Source organism: Rousettus aegyptiacus, unplaced genomic scaffold (genome assembly GCF_014176215.1).
Source record: "Rousettus aegyptiacus isolate mRouAeg1 unplaced genomic scaffold, mRouAeg1.p scaffold_m13_p_7, whole genome shotgun sequence".
Taxonomy (NCBI): Eukaryota; Metazoa; Chordata; class Mammalia; order Chiroptera; family Pteropodidae; genus Rousettus; species Rousettus aegyptiacus.
In genome coordinates, this window is record NW_023416310.1 from 100,113,432 (window position 1) to 100,129,892 (window position 16,461).

Here is a 16,461-nt window from a genome sequence, read left to right on the forward strand (position 1 = left end):
CTAAACAAAGAAAAACATATCAATTCTCCTACAAACAGAATGGAAAAATATTGATCGACCTGAGCAAACCTCATGCTGCGTGGAAAGGCATGGTGTTCCCATTTTATATCACTAGTGCACAAACACAGATAACACAGCTGGTCACAGCAGTTGACAATGTCATCCTTTTTATAACTCTATGAAATAAGTCAAAATAGAGCATCAAACCCCTCCCCCCCAAAAAGAAGAAAAAATCCACACATATATTAAGTGGGTTTTGATGTTTATTAAAATAAAGTATTAGCAAACAATATGCAAAAATGAAGTTCTTAAGAGTTATGGCTTTGAAAAGCATGATATAGTAAAACCTAATACATTTTTATAAGTATCAAAAAGATAACAGAATTGAAGCATGTTGCTAGAATTTCATTTTCTACAACATAAACAGAAGCAGAACAAATACAAATAAGCAGACCTATACTATAGTGCAGCCATTGGTTTGGTCTTTATCTGCATATGAAATATCTTTTTAAAAGAACATGGGTAGGTACATACATACAAATATCCAGTTTTCACGATTACAATCTTATCCAATTTTAAAATACGTGATTTTCAAAATGCAACCTTAACCAACCAGGTTAAGAAGAAAACCACTTGCCCAGCTATTATATTCAAGAGTCTCTATAATTAAAATACTTTATGAATAAATCAAAGCAACATCATCTGCAATTAATGGTATTAGAAGGGAAACTCTGACTCTAAAAGATTTCTTTTACAAAGAAAGAACTTGGGTTTGTCTGGCATCACTGGAGTTTGGTTATAACTAACAACAGCTAGTATTGACAAGGCACTACTTAATAATTGGGGGAGGGAGGGTTATCTACCTGTACACAAAATCCTGAACATTTTAAAAACAGAATTTTCAAATAAAATCTTAAAGGACAATGGTATGATGATTTTAAGAATTTTAAGAACAGAATTATTTAGACAAGAACCATGCAAACTTTTTTTACTTTGCCATGAATGACAGAAGAATCCTGCTGTCTGGATCTTCTTCAACAAAACAGCTCATCACTGGTTTTGCAGCAATTGCTACCAGCAAATATTACAGCATAAGGTCTTACTTTTTTTTTTTTAAATTGATATGTAAAATCCCTCATTGTGGTTTTTGTAAACCATCTAATTTTCAGGTAATACTTCAATTATAACATCATTGTATTTCAGAAGATTTGTTCATAACAAAGGCTTGATAAAGACTGTTACCTCTTATAGTCAGGACATGCTAAACTGCAATCCACTGAATTCCAAAGAACTGTCCAAGTTTCTGTGCAGCAGGTAGAACTATTTATGTAAAAAGATGTCCTGAATTCTCACTTTCCAAACGTACATCTTCTGTGAGAAGAAAACCTCCCCAAAATCCTACCTGTACCAATAAGAAAAATGCTGCTTGCTGTTCTGGGAAAAACAGGCATCAAGCCTGAAGATTAACTCCCGCCCCCGACCCCCCAAAAGCTTCCCTAGTTAGTATCTGAGGAGACCATCCATAAACCAATGCTTAGGAAAACTCACTCCCATAAAAATCACCAAATACTTCTAAAACCACCAGGCTATCTACTATCTTAAATGATTAATGCTTATCTAGCTGATGGGTATAAAAAGGAAAACATACTTATATTCTCACCTGAGAGATTAAGTGAGGATTTAACTGAGAAGACAAGGGCGGGCTCTGAACCTCTTAAAAGTTAACAGGTCCAAAATTTAAGTCATCACTGGAAGCTGAAATCAGTAATTATCAATAGATTCTTCCTTCTTCAGGAAGTATAAAAAGTATTAATATATTTTAAGTAGGAAAGTTATAATGATCCAAAGTAGTATTAAGCAAACTAGAAAAAGTACAAAGAAATGGATCTAAACTGGAATATTAGATGCTCTCTATAATAGAAGCACAGCACTTAAGCAGGTACTATCTAACTTTTTAGTCTCTCTGCTAATAGTAGGGTTTCCTTTTCTGTATAAACTTTCCCCTCAGCAGAACACTATTATAGGTGAACTGTTTCCCACAGGTACCCTCAGGTAGTACTGAAGGTTTTATAATGTGAGTCCCAGTTCTTGTATTGACAATACATTTCAGATCTGAATACTTACTGATCATTTTACATCCTAAAAGGATGTCTTACTCTCAAATGTATGAAAAGTATAAAATGGCTACATCCTCTTTCTGTACTATTAGATGTAGCTTACTGAACTATCTAGTAATCTTACTGTGGACTTCTCAGAAACCCAGCCAATTCTATTGTTTTTTTACATAACAACAATAAAATGTGAAAAATGATTTATGTGCTGATGTATATATTTGACATTTTGACTGGTCTTCCTCAAATTTTCTCTAAAAGAAATAATTACATTCCACAGATTAATAATATGCCTGCTAGTTTACATTCCACAACTTAAGCTAGGCAATATTAATCAGATCACATTATCTATTACACACAGATATTAGTCAAATACACCTCTTAACTTGTTTTTTTTTTTCCCAATCAATACCTTTTTGCTGTTTTAATTCATTACTGGGATTAATTTTTATTCTATTCTTTTTGCATTTACCAAATTAGTTATAATTTTATGATTTCCAGACTGTCTCTCTCAGCTGCCACATATTAATATGTTATAGATGCTATGAAATGTGATTATTTTACTGGTGTTAATGTTTTATAAACCACTCTGGAGATTAAAAACTTAATACTGTAATTTTCTGAAATGGTTTCTTTCAGAGGTATGGCTTCTTTTCACTGGTCAGAATTGCACTTAACTTTTTAAAAAATATTACTGGCAATTTTTATTTCCCATCCATGGATATTTGGCATCTTCAGTAAGCATAGAAGCAGCTAGATAAAGTTTTCATTTAAAAGCCAGGGATGTGGAGTTAACAACTTTTAGAAAATACAATAGGCTAATGCTTTGTGAAACTCTTAACAGTTAATAGCTTCAGCATGGTCATTTGTGAGACACAACTCCACAGAGAAAACACAGAAAAGACCAATCACTTAAAATCCTGCTAATAACTCTAAAGGCTATGGCATGAGTAAAAATAATTTTTAATTAACTCAACCAGAAACACCAATAAACAATTCGATAGGTTCCACCAGTTGAAGCCCACTGAAGTTGATTACATGTATCTGTCATTCAAGCAGGGTGATTTTTTTCTACAAATTTGTTCCAAAGATTGTGCCATAAGCCTGGTTAAGTAAACCAATGATGTAAATTAAAACCGTTCTATCACTAAGCAAATAGTATCCTCTTACCCTCTTTCATGTAGTTGACACAACTCTGGAAGATTGAGAATGCATGTCATGTAAAACGTATGTTTAAGGCTCAGGTGACTATCAGAAAGTATCCTCTTACCACCTGTAAGCTGAAACACATATGGCACTTCATTTGAAAGAACTAAAACCATCCATTGGCTGCACTTTGTCAAAGCAATAAATAATATCACGGAAAACACGAGGAACTGCATTCTCTTTTCCACAAAAAAAATGCATTTTCTTCCTCGTAAAAGCAGAAAGGGCAAGGCAGAAAGTCAAACCAAACTAACATTTTAAACAGAAGACTGTCATGGCTCCACATACTTTCAAAAGGCACCAGAACAAAAGCTTCTTCTGATAGGTAAATCAGGTCATTGTTTTCATGCCATGATTATGAGTCCATCTGACTGCTCCCTAAAAAAAGGGGGCTGAGTCCTTTACCCCACAGCCTTTAAGCACGATTGATTAAATGGATATTTTATAGTTTTCACGTCTTTCCTCTCTGAGAATTGTGTTCTGGGACACTAGCATTCATATATGTACTAAAAAAAAAAAAAGAAAAAAGAAAAACAACGAGCATGGTAACTGAAAGAACAGTCTGTATTCTTTGATACATGAAAGTTTTAAAATCAGCTATCTCAACAACCACTGCTGATTCATTTAAGTATCAGACTAGTAGCCTCATCCTTGGGGCCAGACTGAAGAGGCGCCTATGGTTACAGTACACAGGTCCTTGCATGGAGAGACTGATGCAAAACAAATAAGAACAATGGGTTTAAAAGTACATGATTTCCAACGTTAATAACATCCATAAAACTGGAATTAAAAAGGCACCTTAGGTTGGAGCTACAGAATAACAGTCTTATAATCTAGATTGAAAATACAACAAAAGCTAGAAAAAGCATAACTTCCTACAACTGTAATCTATAAACTGCAGTGTTTGTTAATACAAAAGGGTACCAAGGAAGTACGGATGAGCATCTAAGTCACTTGAGTGTGTTTCACAAAAAGGTTACATTAAAAACTGTCACCCATCAAAGTGCAAAATAAAAGATTAATGCATCTCAAAATTAGAGCTCTTACGACACTGGCCAAAAGCAGCAAACATAGCTGAACAAGGCCGTGCATGCGCTGTCACTAGCTATAAAGTAGTACTTATGACAGAGTCCAAGTAAATGACATACACTGAAAATTGGTTGTTGGCAACGATTTTTTTTTTTTAAAAAAAGGAAATATTTTACAAAAGATATACTGAGTGAAGTCACAATACAACAAAACATTTAGCTGTATTAAATGTAAATTTTATGATATCTATAAAACTATCACTCTGCTTTTACTGAACACTACTTGTTAGAGTAGTGCATAGTGTTCCTTCAAATAGATTTTATTATAGTTTCTTCTAAGCCCCTACTATATGCTTTTATAGAACAATGAATTTTACTTTTTTAAAGCTGGTGGGACAAAGAAACTGGTAAAAGTACAGCTTCTGGAAGATCAAGAGTGAAAAGGAAGACTTTTACACTGTTTACCCTCCCGTGCTATTGTAATTTTTCATCATGTGATGTATTACTTTTTCAAAAAAATTTAACAAATTTTGCCTTCTTGTTGGAACAAGAAGGCAAAAGTGTGTTCCAGTTTAAAATTAATGCCAAACTTTTGAACTGGGGCACGATAATTACTCTGCATCTTTCTCAACACTTCTGAGAGTTAATCACATGAACATTAATACAAACAAATGTAGATTCATCACAAAATACAAATGTATTGGTCACAATTATGTAGGAAAAAAAAATAAGCTGTTTTCCATGTAAGCTCACAGTATCTGTACTGAAAGTTTCCCTAAAATTAAAACAAGTCCACTAATAATAGAATTGAAAAGAATACTTCTGCACTATGAAACAGAAGATATGGGGTTCAGGGGAGAGCCCATCTGAGTGAGGACCTTATCCAACCACTGAAGAGGCCCATGAAGATGAATCTCAATCCAACATGGGGTGCTGGTAACATCCTGCCGGTGATATTCTGCTCCCCAGCCCTATGAAAATGAATGTATATCACAGCATATCTCTCTTTAAACTGTCAACCAATCAAAACTAATTATAACATACTAACAAAGATTAATAAGAGACATGTAGAATGTACTTTAAAATCATAAAAACAATCTTAGCATCATGGAGTAAAAGCAACATGATAGCTGCACTATGGAAAGACTTATAAATTTTTCAAATAACATATAATTCCCTTAATAGAAGAAACCCCTGGAGCAAGATATGTTTCAGAATTTTTTTTTAATTTTAGAAAGTTAATACATTGTAGTATCTCATAATTTAAAAATTAATATTTCTACAGTGAGATGCATTCTCAATGGGATAAATAAATCATATAAGTAGTCATATAAGTTCATGTCATGTCAGATTTTGTTACAAATAATTTTTTTTCAGGTTTTTTTTTTTAAATATCGGAAAATGCATTATAGATCTGATTAAGGTACACAAGTGTACTTAAAACTGGCAATCATGTATCAATTAACCCTTAAGATGAAAAATTACTAAGATGAATTGAGCTGGAACACTTTAGCCTAAAACTCCAAAGATTACCTTTTTTTTTTTCCATTTTTATTTTCCTGCAATAATCAAACTCTCTGCTTTACTGCTTATAGTAGTCCTGGCCCAGGACAACTGGGGGGAAGGGGCTGAAGGAGAAAAGATTAAATATGCAAAAGTCCCTATAGAAGTAGGGAAATACTTTCAAGGCTACTGATAAACTGATGTATGTAACAGACCTACAGCAAAGCAGCAGGGAAGCACTGGACTGTGGGACCGAGAGCCAAAACAAAAAAATCCACAGAGTACGTGACAGCTGCTGTTCTTTGGCTAGATCCAAAAAGAACAGTGGGCATAGTACAGGCTACTTACATATATCACTAAAGTTCTTTCCAAATTTTGCTCATAAACTATCATCTTTGGAATGCCAATAAAATCTAGCAAAAAGTAAATGATAATTTGAAAAGTTTTTTACAACTTTTCAAATCCTTAATAGAGCTTAGATACATGAAAAATAATTTTAGTATTCTAAAGAATTCTTTTAGGTCACTCTAACGGGATCTAATAATAATTAAAAACTGCCAAAGCTAAGGAAGTTAAAAAAATTTTTAATACTAAATGCTTTCTAGCAGTTTAGTATTAAACTTAAATTCTTCATAAATTCAATCTCTATTCAATATCAAAATCATTATCAAAATCATGTATTTTATAATGTCTGTATTATAAAATAAAATCTTAGACCTACCTTATGGTTAAAGTTATAAATTCAAGAATTTCATTTAAAAATCTATTAAATCGGGTCAAAAGTAATTAGCACTTTTCATTTAACAAAGACTTTTTTTTATTATATCCTAAAGACACAAAACATACATATTTACAGTGACTCAAATTAAGCTACAAATTACAACCCACTCACCTTGACAAAACTCATTCGAATGGTGCACATTTTGGTGAGCTCATATACTGCTTCAAACCCATGGTTGACGGACTGAGCCAGAAGCTGCGCAAACTCTTGATTGTTAAAAATTTTGAGGCTGCAGCTGCTGGGAATCTTACAGACAGTGGTAGGATGAAAGCCATGATGAAAGTTGCAGTTCCTACTCTGTACAAATATGCTGCTGTCACTGAGACACTCTGCATACACCTCTCCACCAACATAGTACAGATGAACACCTTAAAAACACCAGGTACAAGAGTCAACAAAACAGCAGCATGAAGCCAAAAAGGCTGTACCTGAGGTACAACCAAGACTATTCACTCATCTATAGCAAACACCCCAGTCTTTAGATAGAAGGCACCACTAGATGGCCTTATGCTGCCAGGGATAATTAAGAGGCTGATGTCTGCCTAAATCTAAAATTGTCCTCAAGTAACTAAGACTCAAGCCTCATATTAGGTTATCAATTCTTAGGGTTTTTCCCCCTTTTTTCCAACAATCACTTATCGTCTCTTTGAAAGAAAGCAATTGCAAAAAAAAAGCCAAGAAAAAAGCATCTTATGACAAGTCTTTTCAAAGGAATGCTTGCTGCTATCAACGATAATAGTCATTTGGCAAAGAGTTTTGCACTCTTTTTGCTAATGGAGAGGACAGCTCTGCGTTTAAAAAAAAAAAAAAAAAAAACCTAAGGCACATATGTAATTTCAGGTCACAAAAGTTGCCTTTAAATGGTAGATTTATTTTACTTTCCTAAAAAAGAAAATGTTTAGTTATTTTAAAAATACACATGAATGTGTGAATGTAGTTTCAATATTAAAGATTCAAATACACAGCTAAAGCTGAAGTTCCCAACTTTTCACTACGCAAATAGTGCTAAAAAGACCATCCTTATACATACATACCTCTGCACACATGTGAGTCACAGACTTGAATCAGGCTGTGACATGAAAAAAAATTTTTTTCTGAGTAAAAAAAAAATGACCTGCAGAAGGGTCCTATACCTATATACTGGGGAAAAAGGGAAAACAGTCTAGAATTCAAGATTCACCAAGTAGATTTCTCTTGAATTTTTCTACTATAGTGGAAAAATTGATGCATAGAAGTGAGGCATTTAACCTAAAATGTCTAGTTGGCAGTAAAGTAAAAAAAAGAATGGAAACTTTCAACTTATTTTTGGCCACTGTATTTTTCTGAATCTCTTCTATAAGAAATGGTACACAATTATAGTTACATGCCTTTTGTTTTGAATTAGGACTAAGATTTTTCTCAAATCAAAGAAGCAAAAAGCAGCAAGTGGTAAAAACAAAACTTCTTAAAGAGACAGGCAATACATTCTACCTGGGGCAGACTTCCTTCCTGACCACTTGAGACTCTGATATTCCGCTGCAGTGTGAAAAATTCTTTGTTATGGCAACTGTCTTGCAGGATGAATTATAAATTAAACCTTGTTACCTGAATCAAAAGGTGGGAGGGGTGATAGTGAAGCCACCGAAGATATGTCACTCAAACTGTTTCCTACCTGTAACCCTGGCTCCTCCAACGTAATGGAAATTCTTACAAGCCAACTCAGCCAAAATACCCCACAAATATATAATTATAAAATTATTAAAATATTTGTTGCATATTTACTATGAGCCAGGCACTGTTCTAGTTGCTGAAGATATTGCTGTTTGTTAATAAGGCAAATTTCTGAAAAGCTTATATTCCAGTCAGAAAGATATTCGAAAAATAAACATAGAAGTAGTATGATTTCAGATGCTAACTACTATAAAGAAAAACTAAGCAGGATAAGGAAAAGAGGACTGATTAGGTCTTTACTTCAACATCTGCAGCTTGGGGGCAGAGACCACACCTTAGGCTTCTTTGTATGCTCCAGCACCTTTCACAACAATGCATGCATGGTACACAAGCAAGCACAATAAGAACAAACTTCAACTGAACGTAGGGAAATGACAAAATTACCTTTTCCAATATGTCGCCTAGTGTTTTCAATTGTTGAATTACGATTAACATTTGACAACAACCCCAAGCAAAATCTACTTTTGTTATTGGAAGGGTCTGTGAATCCATCTACTAACACACTAGTAGAAGATGCATGAAAAGCTTCCCCAACACGATTGTTTAATTCATAGTAAACAATTGAACACCAATGTTTGGGCTCTTCATAGGCAACAGGCTGAACATCTGTGAACAAACCAAACAGAAAAAATGTTTAATGGATGATTCTCATAAACTCCAAATTCTTTTATGTTTCCTTTCAACCCAACTCAAGCACTATATAAAAAAGAAAATGTTCAGATATTTCACTTAAGTTTCACTGTCCTTCCTAGCTTTGAGTCTGTATCCAAAAATGTAACACTGAAAAGCCTTGAATACAATTATTTTAAAAATTGTACAAATATAGGCAACATCACATTTCAAACTGTTTTTTCTAGTCTGCTAGAAAAAAATCTAATCCAGGTTTATATTAGCGATGACAAACTCATTTCCACATTCTGATTTAACTATACCAGTATCTATAAAATTATTCTAAACAAAAATCTGAACTAAAAAACTAAGTGGGACTCTCAGCAAACTTGAATAGAGGGGAACATCTTCAACTTGATAAAGAACATTTACAAAAAAACTATAGCAAACATCATACTTATGAAAAACTAGAAGTGTTCCTGCTAAGATCCGTAACAAGGCAAGGATGTTCTCATCACTCTTTTTCAACATTGTACTGGAAGTCCTAACTAAGGCAGTAAGACAAGAAAAGGAAATGAAAAGTATATAGATTGGGAAAGAAGAAATAAAGCTGTCTTTTTTTCCAAATGACATCAATGGCTACATAGAAAATCTGAAAGAACGGACCAAAAAAAACCCTTCTGGAACTAACAACAAGGTTGTGGGATGCAGAGTTAATACACAAAAATCAATCGCTTTTCTATATATTATCAATGAACAAGTGGAAACTGATATTAAAAACTCATTACTACTTATATTAGCACTCAAAAAATAAAATATTTAGGTAAAAAAAATCTAACAAAATAGGTATAAGATTTTTAAAACTATAAAACTCTAATGAAATAAATCAAAGAACTAAATAAGTGGATATTCCATGTTCATGAATATGAAGCCTCAATGTTGTCAAGATATCAGTTCTTCCCAATATGATTTATATATTCAATATAATCCAAATCAAAAGCTCAGCAAATCATTTTGTAGATATCAACAAACATATCTGAAAGTTCATATGGAAAGGCAAAAGACCCAGAACAGCCAACCAATATTGAGGAAATAACTGGAAGCCTGACACTACCCAACTTAAAGACTTACTGTAAAGCTACCGTAATCAAGACTGTGTGGTACTGGCAAAAGAACAGACAAACAGATGAAAAGAACAGAAAAGAGAGCCTAGAAATAGACCCATATAAATATAATTAACCAATCTTTGACAAAGGAACAAGGGCATAATGGAGAAAAGGTAGTCTTTTCAACGAATGGTACAAAAACATTCACATTCAAAAAAAAAAAATTAATCTAAACACAGACATTACACCCCTCACCAAAATTACCTCAAAACTGATCACAGACCTAAAGGTAAAATGCAAAACTATAAAATGTCTAGAAGACAACACAGAAGAAAATCTAAGTGATTCTGAATAAAGTGATGACTTTTTAGATTGAATGCCAAGGCACGATCCATGAAAGAAATAACTGATAAGCTGCATTAAAAATTAAAGATTTCTGTTCTGCAAGACACTCTCATAGACTAGGAGGAAATATCTGTAAAAGACTTATCTGATAAAGGACTGTTATCCAAAACATAAAGAACTCTTAAAACGCAACAAGAAAATGAACCACCCAATTAAAAAGTGGGTCAAAGTCAGGAACAGACACCTCACGGAAGACATTCACATGGCAAGTAAGCATATAAAAAGATACACCACATCATGTGTTATCAGGGAAATGCAAAACAAAATAGCAATGAGATACTGCTACACACTCATTAGAATGGCCAAAATCCAAAACACTGACAACATTAAACGCTGGTGAGGATGTGGAGCAATAGGAATTCACATTCACTGCTGGTGGGAATGCAAAAAGGTATAGCCACATTGGAAAACAGTTTGGTGGTTTTTTAAAAAACTAAACATACTCTTAGTGCATAATGCAGGAAAAATGCTCTTTAGTATTTACCAAAAGCAACTGAAAACTTATGTCCACACAAAAACGGTACATGGACATTTATAGCAGCTTTGTTTACAATTGCCAAAACTTGGAGCAACCAAGCAGGTGAATGAATAAATAAATCCAGACAATGGAATATTATTAAAGACTTTAAAGTATAATTTAAAAAAAAAAAAAAAAAAAGGAGCTATCAAGCCACGAAAAAATATGGGGGAAACGTAAATGTTAGTAAGTAAAAGAAGCCAATCTGAAAAGGCTACATGCTGTATGATCCCAATTATGTGACATTCTGGAAATAGCAAACTTAAGGAGACAATAAAAAGATCAATGGTTACCAGGGGTTAGAAGGGAAGAAGGGATGAAGAAGCAAAGCACAGAGGATTTTTAGGGCAGTAAAACTAGTCTGTATGGTACTATACTGGTAGATATATATCATTATTCAAAGAATATACAACAGCAAGAATGAACCCTAATGTAAACTATGCATTTCTGGTGATAATGATGTGTCTGACAGTGCAGGATGCTAGTAGTAGGGGAGGCTATGCATGTAGGAATTCTGTACTTTCTGCTTAGATTTGCTGTGAACCTAAAACTGACCTAAAAAATAAAGTCTGTTAAGAAAAAAATCACAACTAACTAAGCATTATCTTTGGGTAAAAGGTGGTATACATTTTAAATGTTAAGTGCTAGAAATGACTACGGAAAAAGATTTACATGTAGTAAAAATACAGACAGTCCTGATTTATGATCATTTGAATTAAGATTTTTCAACTTTACGATGGTGCAAAAGCAATATGTATTCAGTAAAAACCATATGTATAATTTTGAATTTTGATCTCATCCCAGGCTAGTGATATGCAATATGATTCTCTTGCGATGCTGGGCAGTGCAGCAAGCCATAGCTCCCAGTCAGCTGCATGGTCACAAGGGTAAACAACGAATCATCTACAGTGTATTCACTGTTCAAGACAATTTTGCCCAACTGTAGGCTAACGTAAGTGTTCTGAACACATTTAAAGCAGGCTAGGCTAAGCAATGATGTTTGGGTAGGTTAGGTTTATTACTTTTACGACTTAATGGTATTTTCAAATTATGATATGTATATCAGGATGTAACCCCTTTATAAGTTGAGGACCATCTGTACTGGCCAAATTCTTACTTGTGTCCAAGTCAACAATTCACAATGGGCACAAAAGGTGGGAGGGACACATGGAAAAAAAAAGGAAAATGAACGGTGAGGTAAACATAGTCCACATTTTCAGAAGAAGGATAATATAATTTACTGGGTATTACCTGACACTGTACGCTAAGATCATTACATATATTGTCTAATTCAATCAATATACTAATAATCCCTGTGTAGATATTATCTCTACTTATTTAATAAGTGGGGAAACTAAGGCTTGGAGATTTTAAAAGGCAACTCTGTTAAGCTGCCAACCAAATAAGTACAGATGCAGGAATTCAAATCCAGAAATTCATATTCTGAGACCTTTTGCTCTAAATGAAGGTAGATTCTGTGAATTACAAGCAAATTAGTATGATAAAATTCCTACATTAATTCTAAACTTTGAAAAGTCAGACATTATTCAGGTATTAACAAGACTATTGGGAGCCTGAAATTTAACTGTTCTTAGAGATGTGGGGCTCCTGGAAACACAGTGTAACATATAGTCTTTCAGTATTATCATAAACACATATAACACATACAAAAACACCATTCTTTTAAGAACTGTATGAAGTGGCAGTACCTTACTTTTTCTAAACTTGTGGTAACTAAGGAAGGTCTCAAAACAAAGTAGTTTTTAAACCACAAAGCAATACCACTTCACACCCATTAGGATGGCTATTATTTTTAAAAAGTGTTGGCAAGAATGTGGAGAAATTAGAACCCTAATGCACAGCTGGTGTAAATGTAAATAAATGGTGCAGCTACTTTTGAAAACAGTTTGACAGTTCCTCAAAAAGTTAAACAGAAATACCATAAAATTCAGCAATTCTACTCCTAGGTATATGAAACCAAGTGAATTAAAAAGCAGAGACTCAAACAGATACCTGTACATCAATGTTCACTGCAGCATTATTCAGAGCAGTGAAGAAGTGGAAACAACCCAAATGTCCATCAACTGATACATGGGTAAACTAAATGTGGTATATACATACAATAAGATATTATTCTGCCTTAAAAGGAATGAAATTTTGATATAGATTACAACACAGACAGACCCTGAAAACATTATGCTAAGTGAAATAAGCCAGGCCCAAAAGGATAATATGTTATATGATTCCACTTAGACGAAGGAACTAGAATAGGCAAATCCACAGAAACAAAATGTAGAACGGTATTTGCCAAAGTGAGGGAGAATCAGGAGTTTAATGGGTACAAGAGCTCTGTTTGAGATAATGAAAAAAATTCTAGGAATGGACGGTGGTGATGGTTGCACAACAATGTGGATGTTCTTAATGCTACTGAATTGTACACTTTAACAATAGATCCCCAAAGTACACAAAGCAAAAACCAACAGAACTGAAAGAAATGATTCAATGGCAATAGTTGAGGACATTAATCTCCCACTCTCAATAACTGACAGAACAATTAGAAAGGAAATAGAGGACTTAAAAAACACTATCAACCAACCAATTTGACCAAATTGAAATCCACAGATTCTATGATTCCCTACAAAATTGGAATATATTTTTTCAGATGCATATGGAATATTCTCTAAAGTAGACCATATGCTTTGCCAGGTATTGGCTAATATTTTCTGCTCACCAAATCCAACAACATATAAAAAGCATTAAATACCATGACCAAGTGGAATGAAAATATTGTAGGTTTTTCAGGTCACATATTCATCTTTAATAACCTTTTAATAATCTAAAATCCATTCTTAGGTCACAAGCTATACAAAAACATGCATAAAACAAGTCTCAATAAGTTGAAAAGAAATGAAATCATATAAAGTATGTTCAATGCCCACAATGGAATTAAATTAGGAATTAGGAACAGAGAGAAATTTGGGGAATCCTGAAGTATGTGGAAATTGATTAACATGCTACAAAATAATCCAAGAGTTAAACAAGAAATTACAAAAGAATTTTAAAATATTTTGACTGAATAAAAATGAAAACAAAACATCAAAATTTATGGTATATAGTTAAAGGCATTGTTAGAGGGAAATTAATAGTTTTGAACAGTTATGTTCAAAAAGAACGACTCAAATCAATAACCTAACATTCCACCTTAAGAAACTTTGTAAAACAAAAAGAAGCTAAACTCAAACAAGCAGAATAAAGAAAATAATAGAGATTAGAATGCAAAAAGTTGGCTCTTTCTAAAGAGTAACAAAACTGACAATCCTTTAGCAAACCAACCAAGAAAAAACCAACAAGACACAAATTTCCAAAACCAGGAATGAAGACAGCACTAACAACTCCCACAGAAATTAGAAAGATTATAAAGAATACTATAAAGAACTTTAAGCCAACAAATTAGACAATTTGGATAAAATGGACAAACTCCCAAAAAGACACAAATTACCAGAACTGACTTAAGAAAAAACTGATTCTGAACAGACCCATGTAACTAAAAAGGTTGAATCATTTTTAATATCTTCCCACAAAGAAAATTCCAAGCCCAAATGGCATCACTGATAAATTCTATCAAATATCTAAAGAAATAATACTGATATTTTACAAATTCTTCCAAAAATAAGAGGGAACACTTCCCAACTCACATCATGAGGTCATCATTACCTTGATTACCAATGCCAAAGAAGACATTACAAGAAAACTACAAACCAATATCACTTACGAATATACAAGCAAAAAGACTCAACAAAATTTTAGTAAACCTAATCCAGCAATATATAAAAAAAGGATTACACACCTTGACTACACAGGGTTTATCCCTGGAATATACGACTGGTTTAACATAAAAAAATCAGGTCATGTAATATATACCTTATTATTAAAATAAGAACAAAAAATTCCACATGACCATCCCAACCAGAACAGAAAAAGCTTTTGACAAATTTTGTTAAAAATTCTCAACAAACTAGGAATAAAAGAGAACTAGTAATTTATTAGCTAGACCATCCAGAACAACGTACACTAGAAGTAAAGAGTAGACATTCTTGTCTTACTTCCAATTGCAGAGGGAAAGCAATTCAGTTTCACCATTAAGTATGAGGTAGCTGTAGGCTTTTTATAAATACCCTTTAGTAACAAAGAGTGAAAGAGAGAGGGGGAGGGAGGAAAGAAAGAGGAGAGGGAAGGGGGGAAGAGGAAAGGGGGGAGGGAGGGGGGAGAGAGAGAGGTTAAAGGCATCCAGGCTGGACAGGGAAAAACACTTTTTTATTCATAGACAACATGCTCCTGTATTTAGATGACTCTAAGGAACCCACAAGGGCACATACAAAAAAACCTCCTACTAGAACCAATCAATGAGTCAATGAGTTGAGAAGGTTACAAGATTAATATACAAATATCAACGGTATTTTTACATAGTAATAAAGAATTCAAACATAAAATTAAACAAATTCTACTTACTTAGGAATAACTTTAAAAAGAGAAGCAGAAATAAAAGGTTTTATGCTGAAAGCTGAGATGATTTAAATAAATAGAAAGAGATTCCAGGTTTGTGTACTGGAAGATGATGGCAAATCTCTCCGAATTGATTTAGAGATTCAACGTGAACTCTCTCAAAATCCAAACAAGGGTTTTGGGAAACAAAAACTGCCAAACTTATACTAAAATGATATGAAAAGGCAAAGAACATAGAATAGCCAAACAATTTTGAAAAAGAAGAACAAAGCTGGAGGACTAACGCTTCTTTTTTTCAAAACTAACATATAGCTTTAGTAATCAAGATTACAAGGTACAAATATACAGATCAATGAATAAAATTGAGAGTCCTGAAATAAATGCTTACATTCAACTGACTTCTGAAAAGGATGCCAAAGTAATTCATTGGAGAAATGATACCCTTTTCAACAAACAGTGCTAGAACCAACTGGATATCTAATGAACAAAAGATGAATTTATATCTTTATCATACAAAAAGCTTAACTCAAAAGGATACTCCAGGAAAGAAAAAAATTAAGCTGGACTTCATCAAAATTAAAAACTTTTGTGCTTCAAAAGATTCCATCATGAGAATGAAAAGGCAATCCAGAAACTGAAAACATTTGCAAATCATATATCTGATAAAGGACTTCTACCCAGAATATATAAAAAACAATTACGACTCAATAATAACAAACACCACGATTTAAAAATGGGCAATTAATTTAAATAAACATTTTACCACGGAAGATACAAGAATGGCTAACAAGTGCCAAGAAAATGTTCAACATCATTATTCATTAGGGAAATGCAAATTAAAACCACAATGAAATAGCACTTTATACCCACTAGAATGGCTATAATAAAAAAAAAAAATAGACAATAACAAGTATAAGGAGAATGTGGAGGAACTAGAACCCTCATGTTACTGGTAAGAATGTAAAATGGTACTGCCACTTTG

General features: G+C 33.4%; 1 protein-coding gene across 3 annotated transcripts in view; it reads right to left on the reverse strand.

The window, feature by feature from the left end:
• Window positions 1-245: 245 nt before the first annotated feature.
• Window positions 246-16,461, reverse strand: part of SMAD5 (SMAD family member 5) — a 44,339-nt gene continuing 28,123 nt past the window's right edge. For 2 of the 3 annotated variants that reach the window (XM_016137711.2, XM_036224427.1), the window contains 3 exons: window positions 8,724-8,945; window positions 6,741-6,997; window positions 4,730-5,316 (listed from right to left, as the gene is read on the reverse strand). In XM_016137711.2, coding sequence (XP_015993197.1) covers window positions 5,173-5,316; window positions 6,741-6,997; window positions 8,724-8,945 — 623 coding nt within the window. In that variant the 3' untranslated portion in view covers window positions 4,730-5,172. Of the gene's footprint in view, window positions 5,317-6,740; window positions 6,998-8,723; window positions 8,946-16,461 lie in introns of all 3 variants that reach the window. The other variant, XM_016137710.2, reaches the window with a different exon arrangement.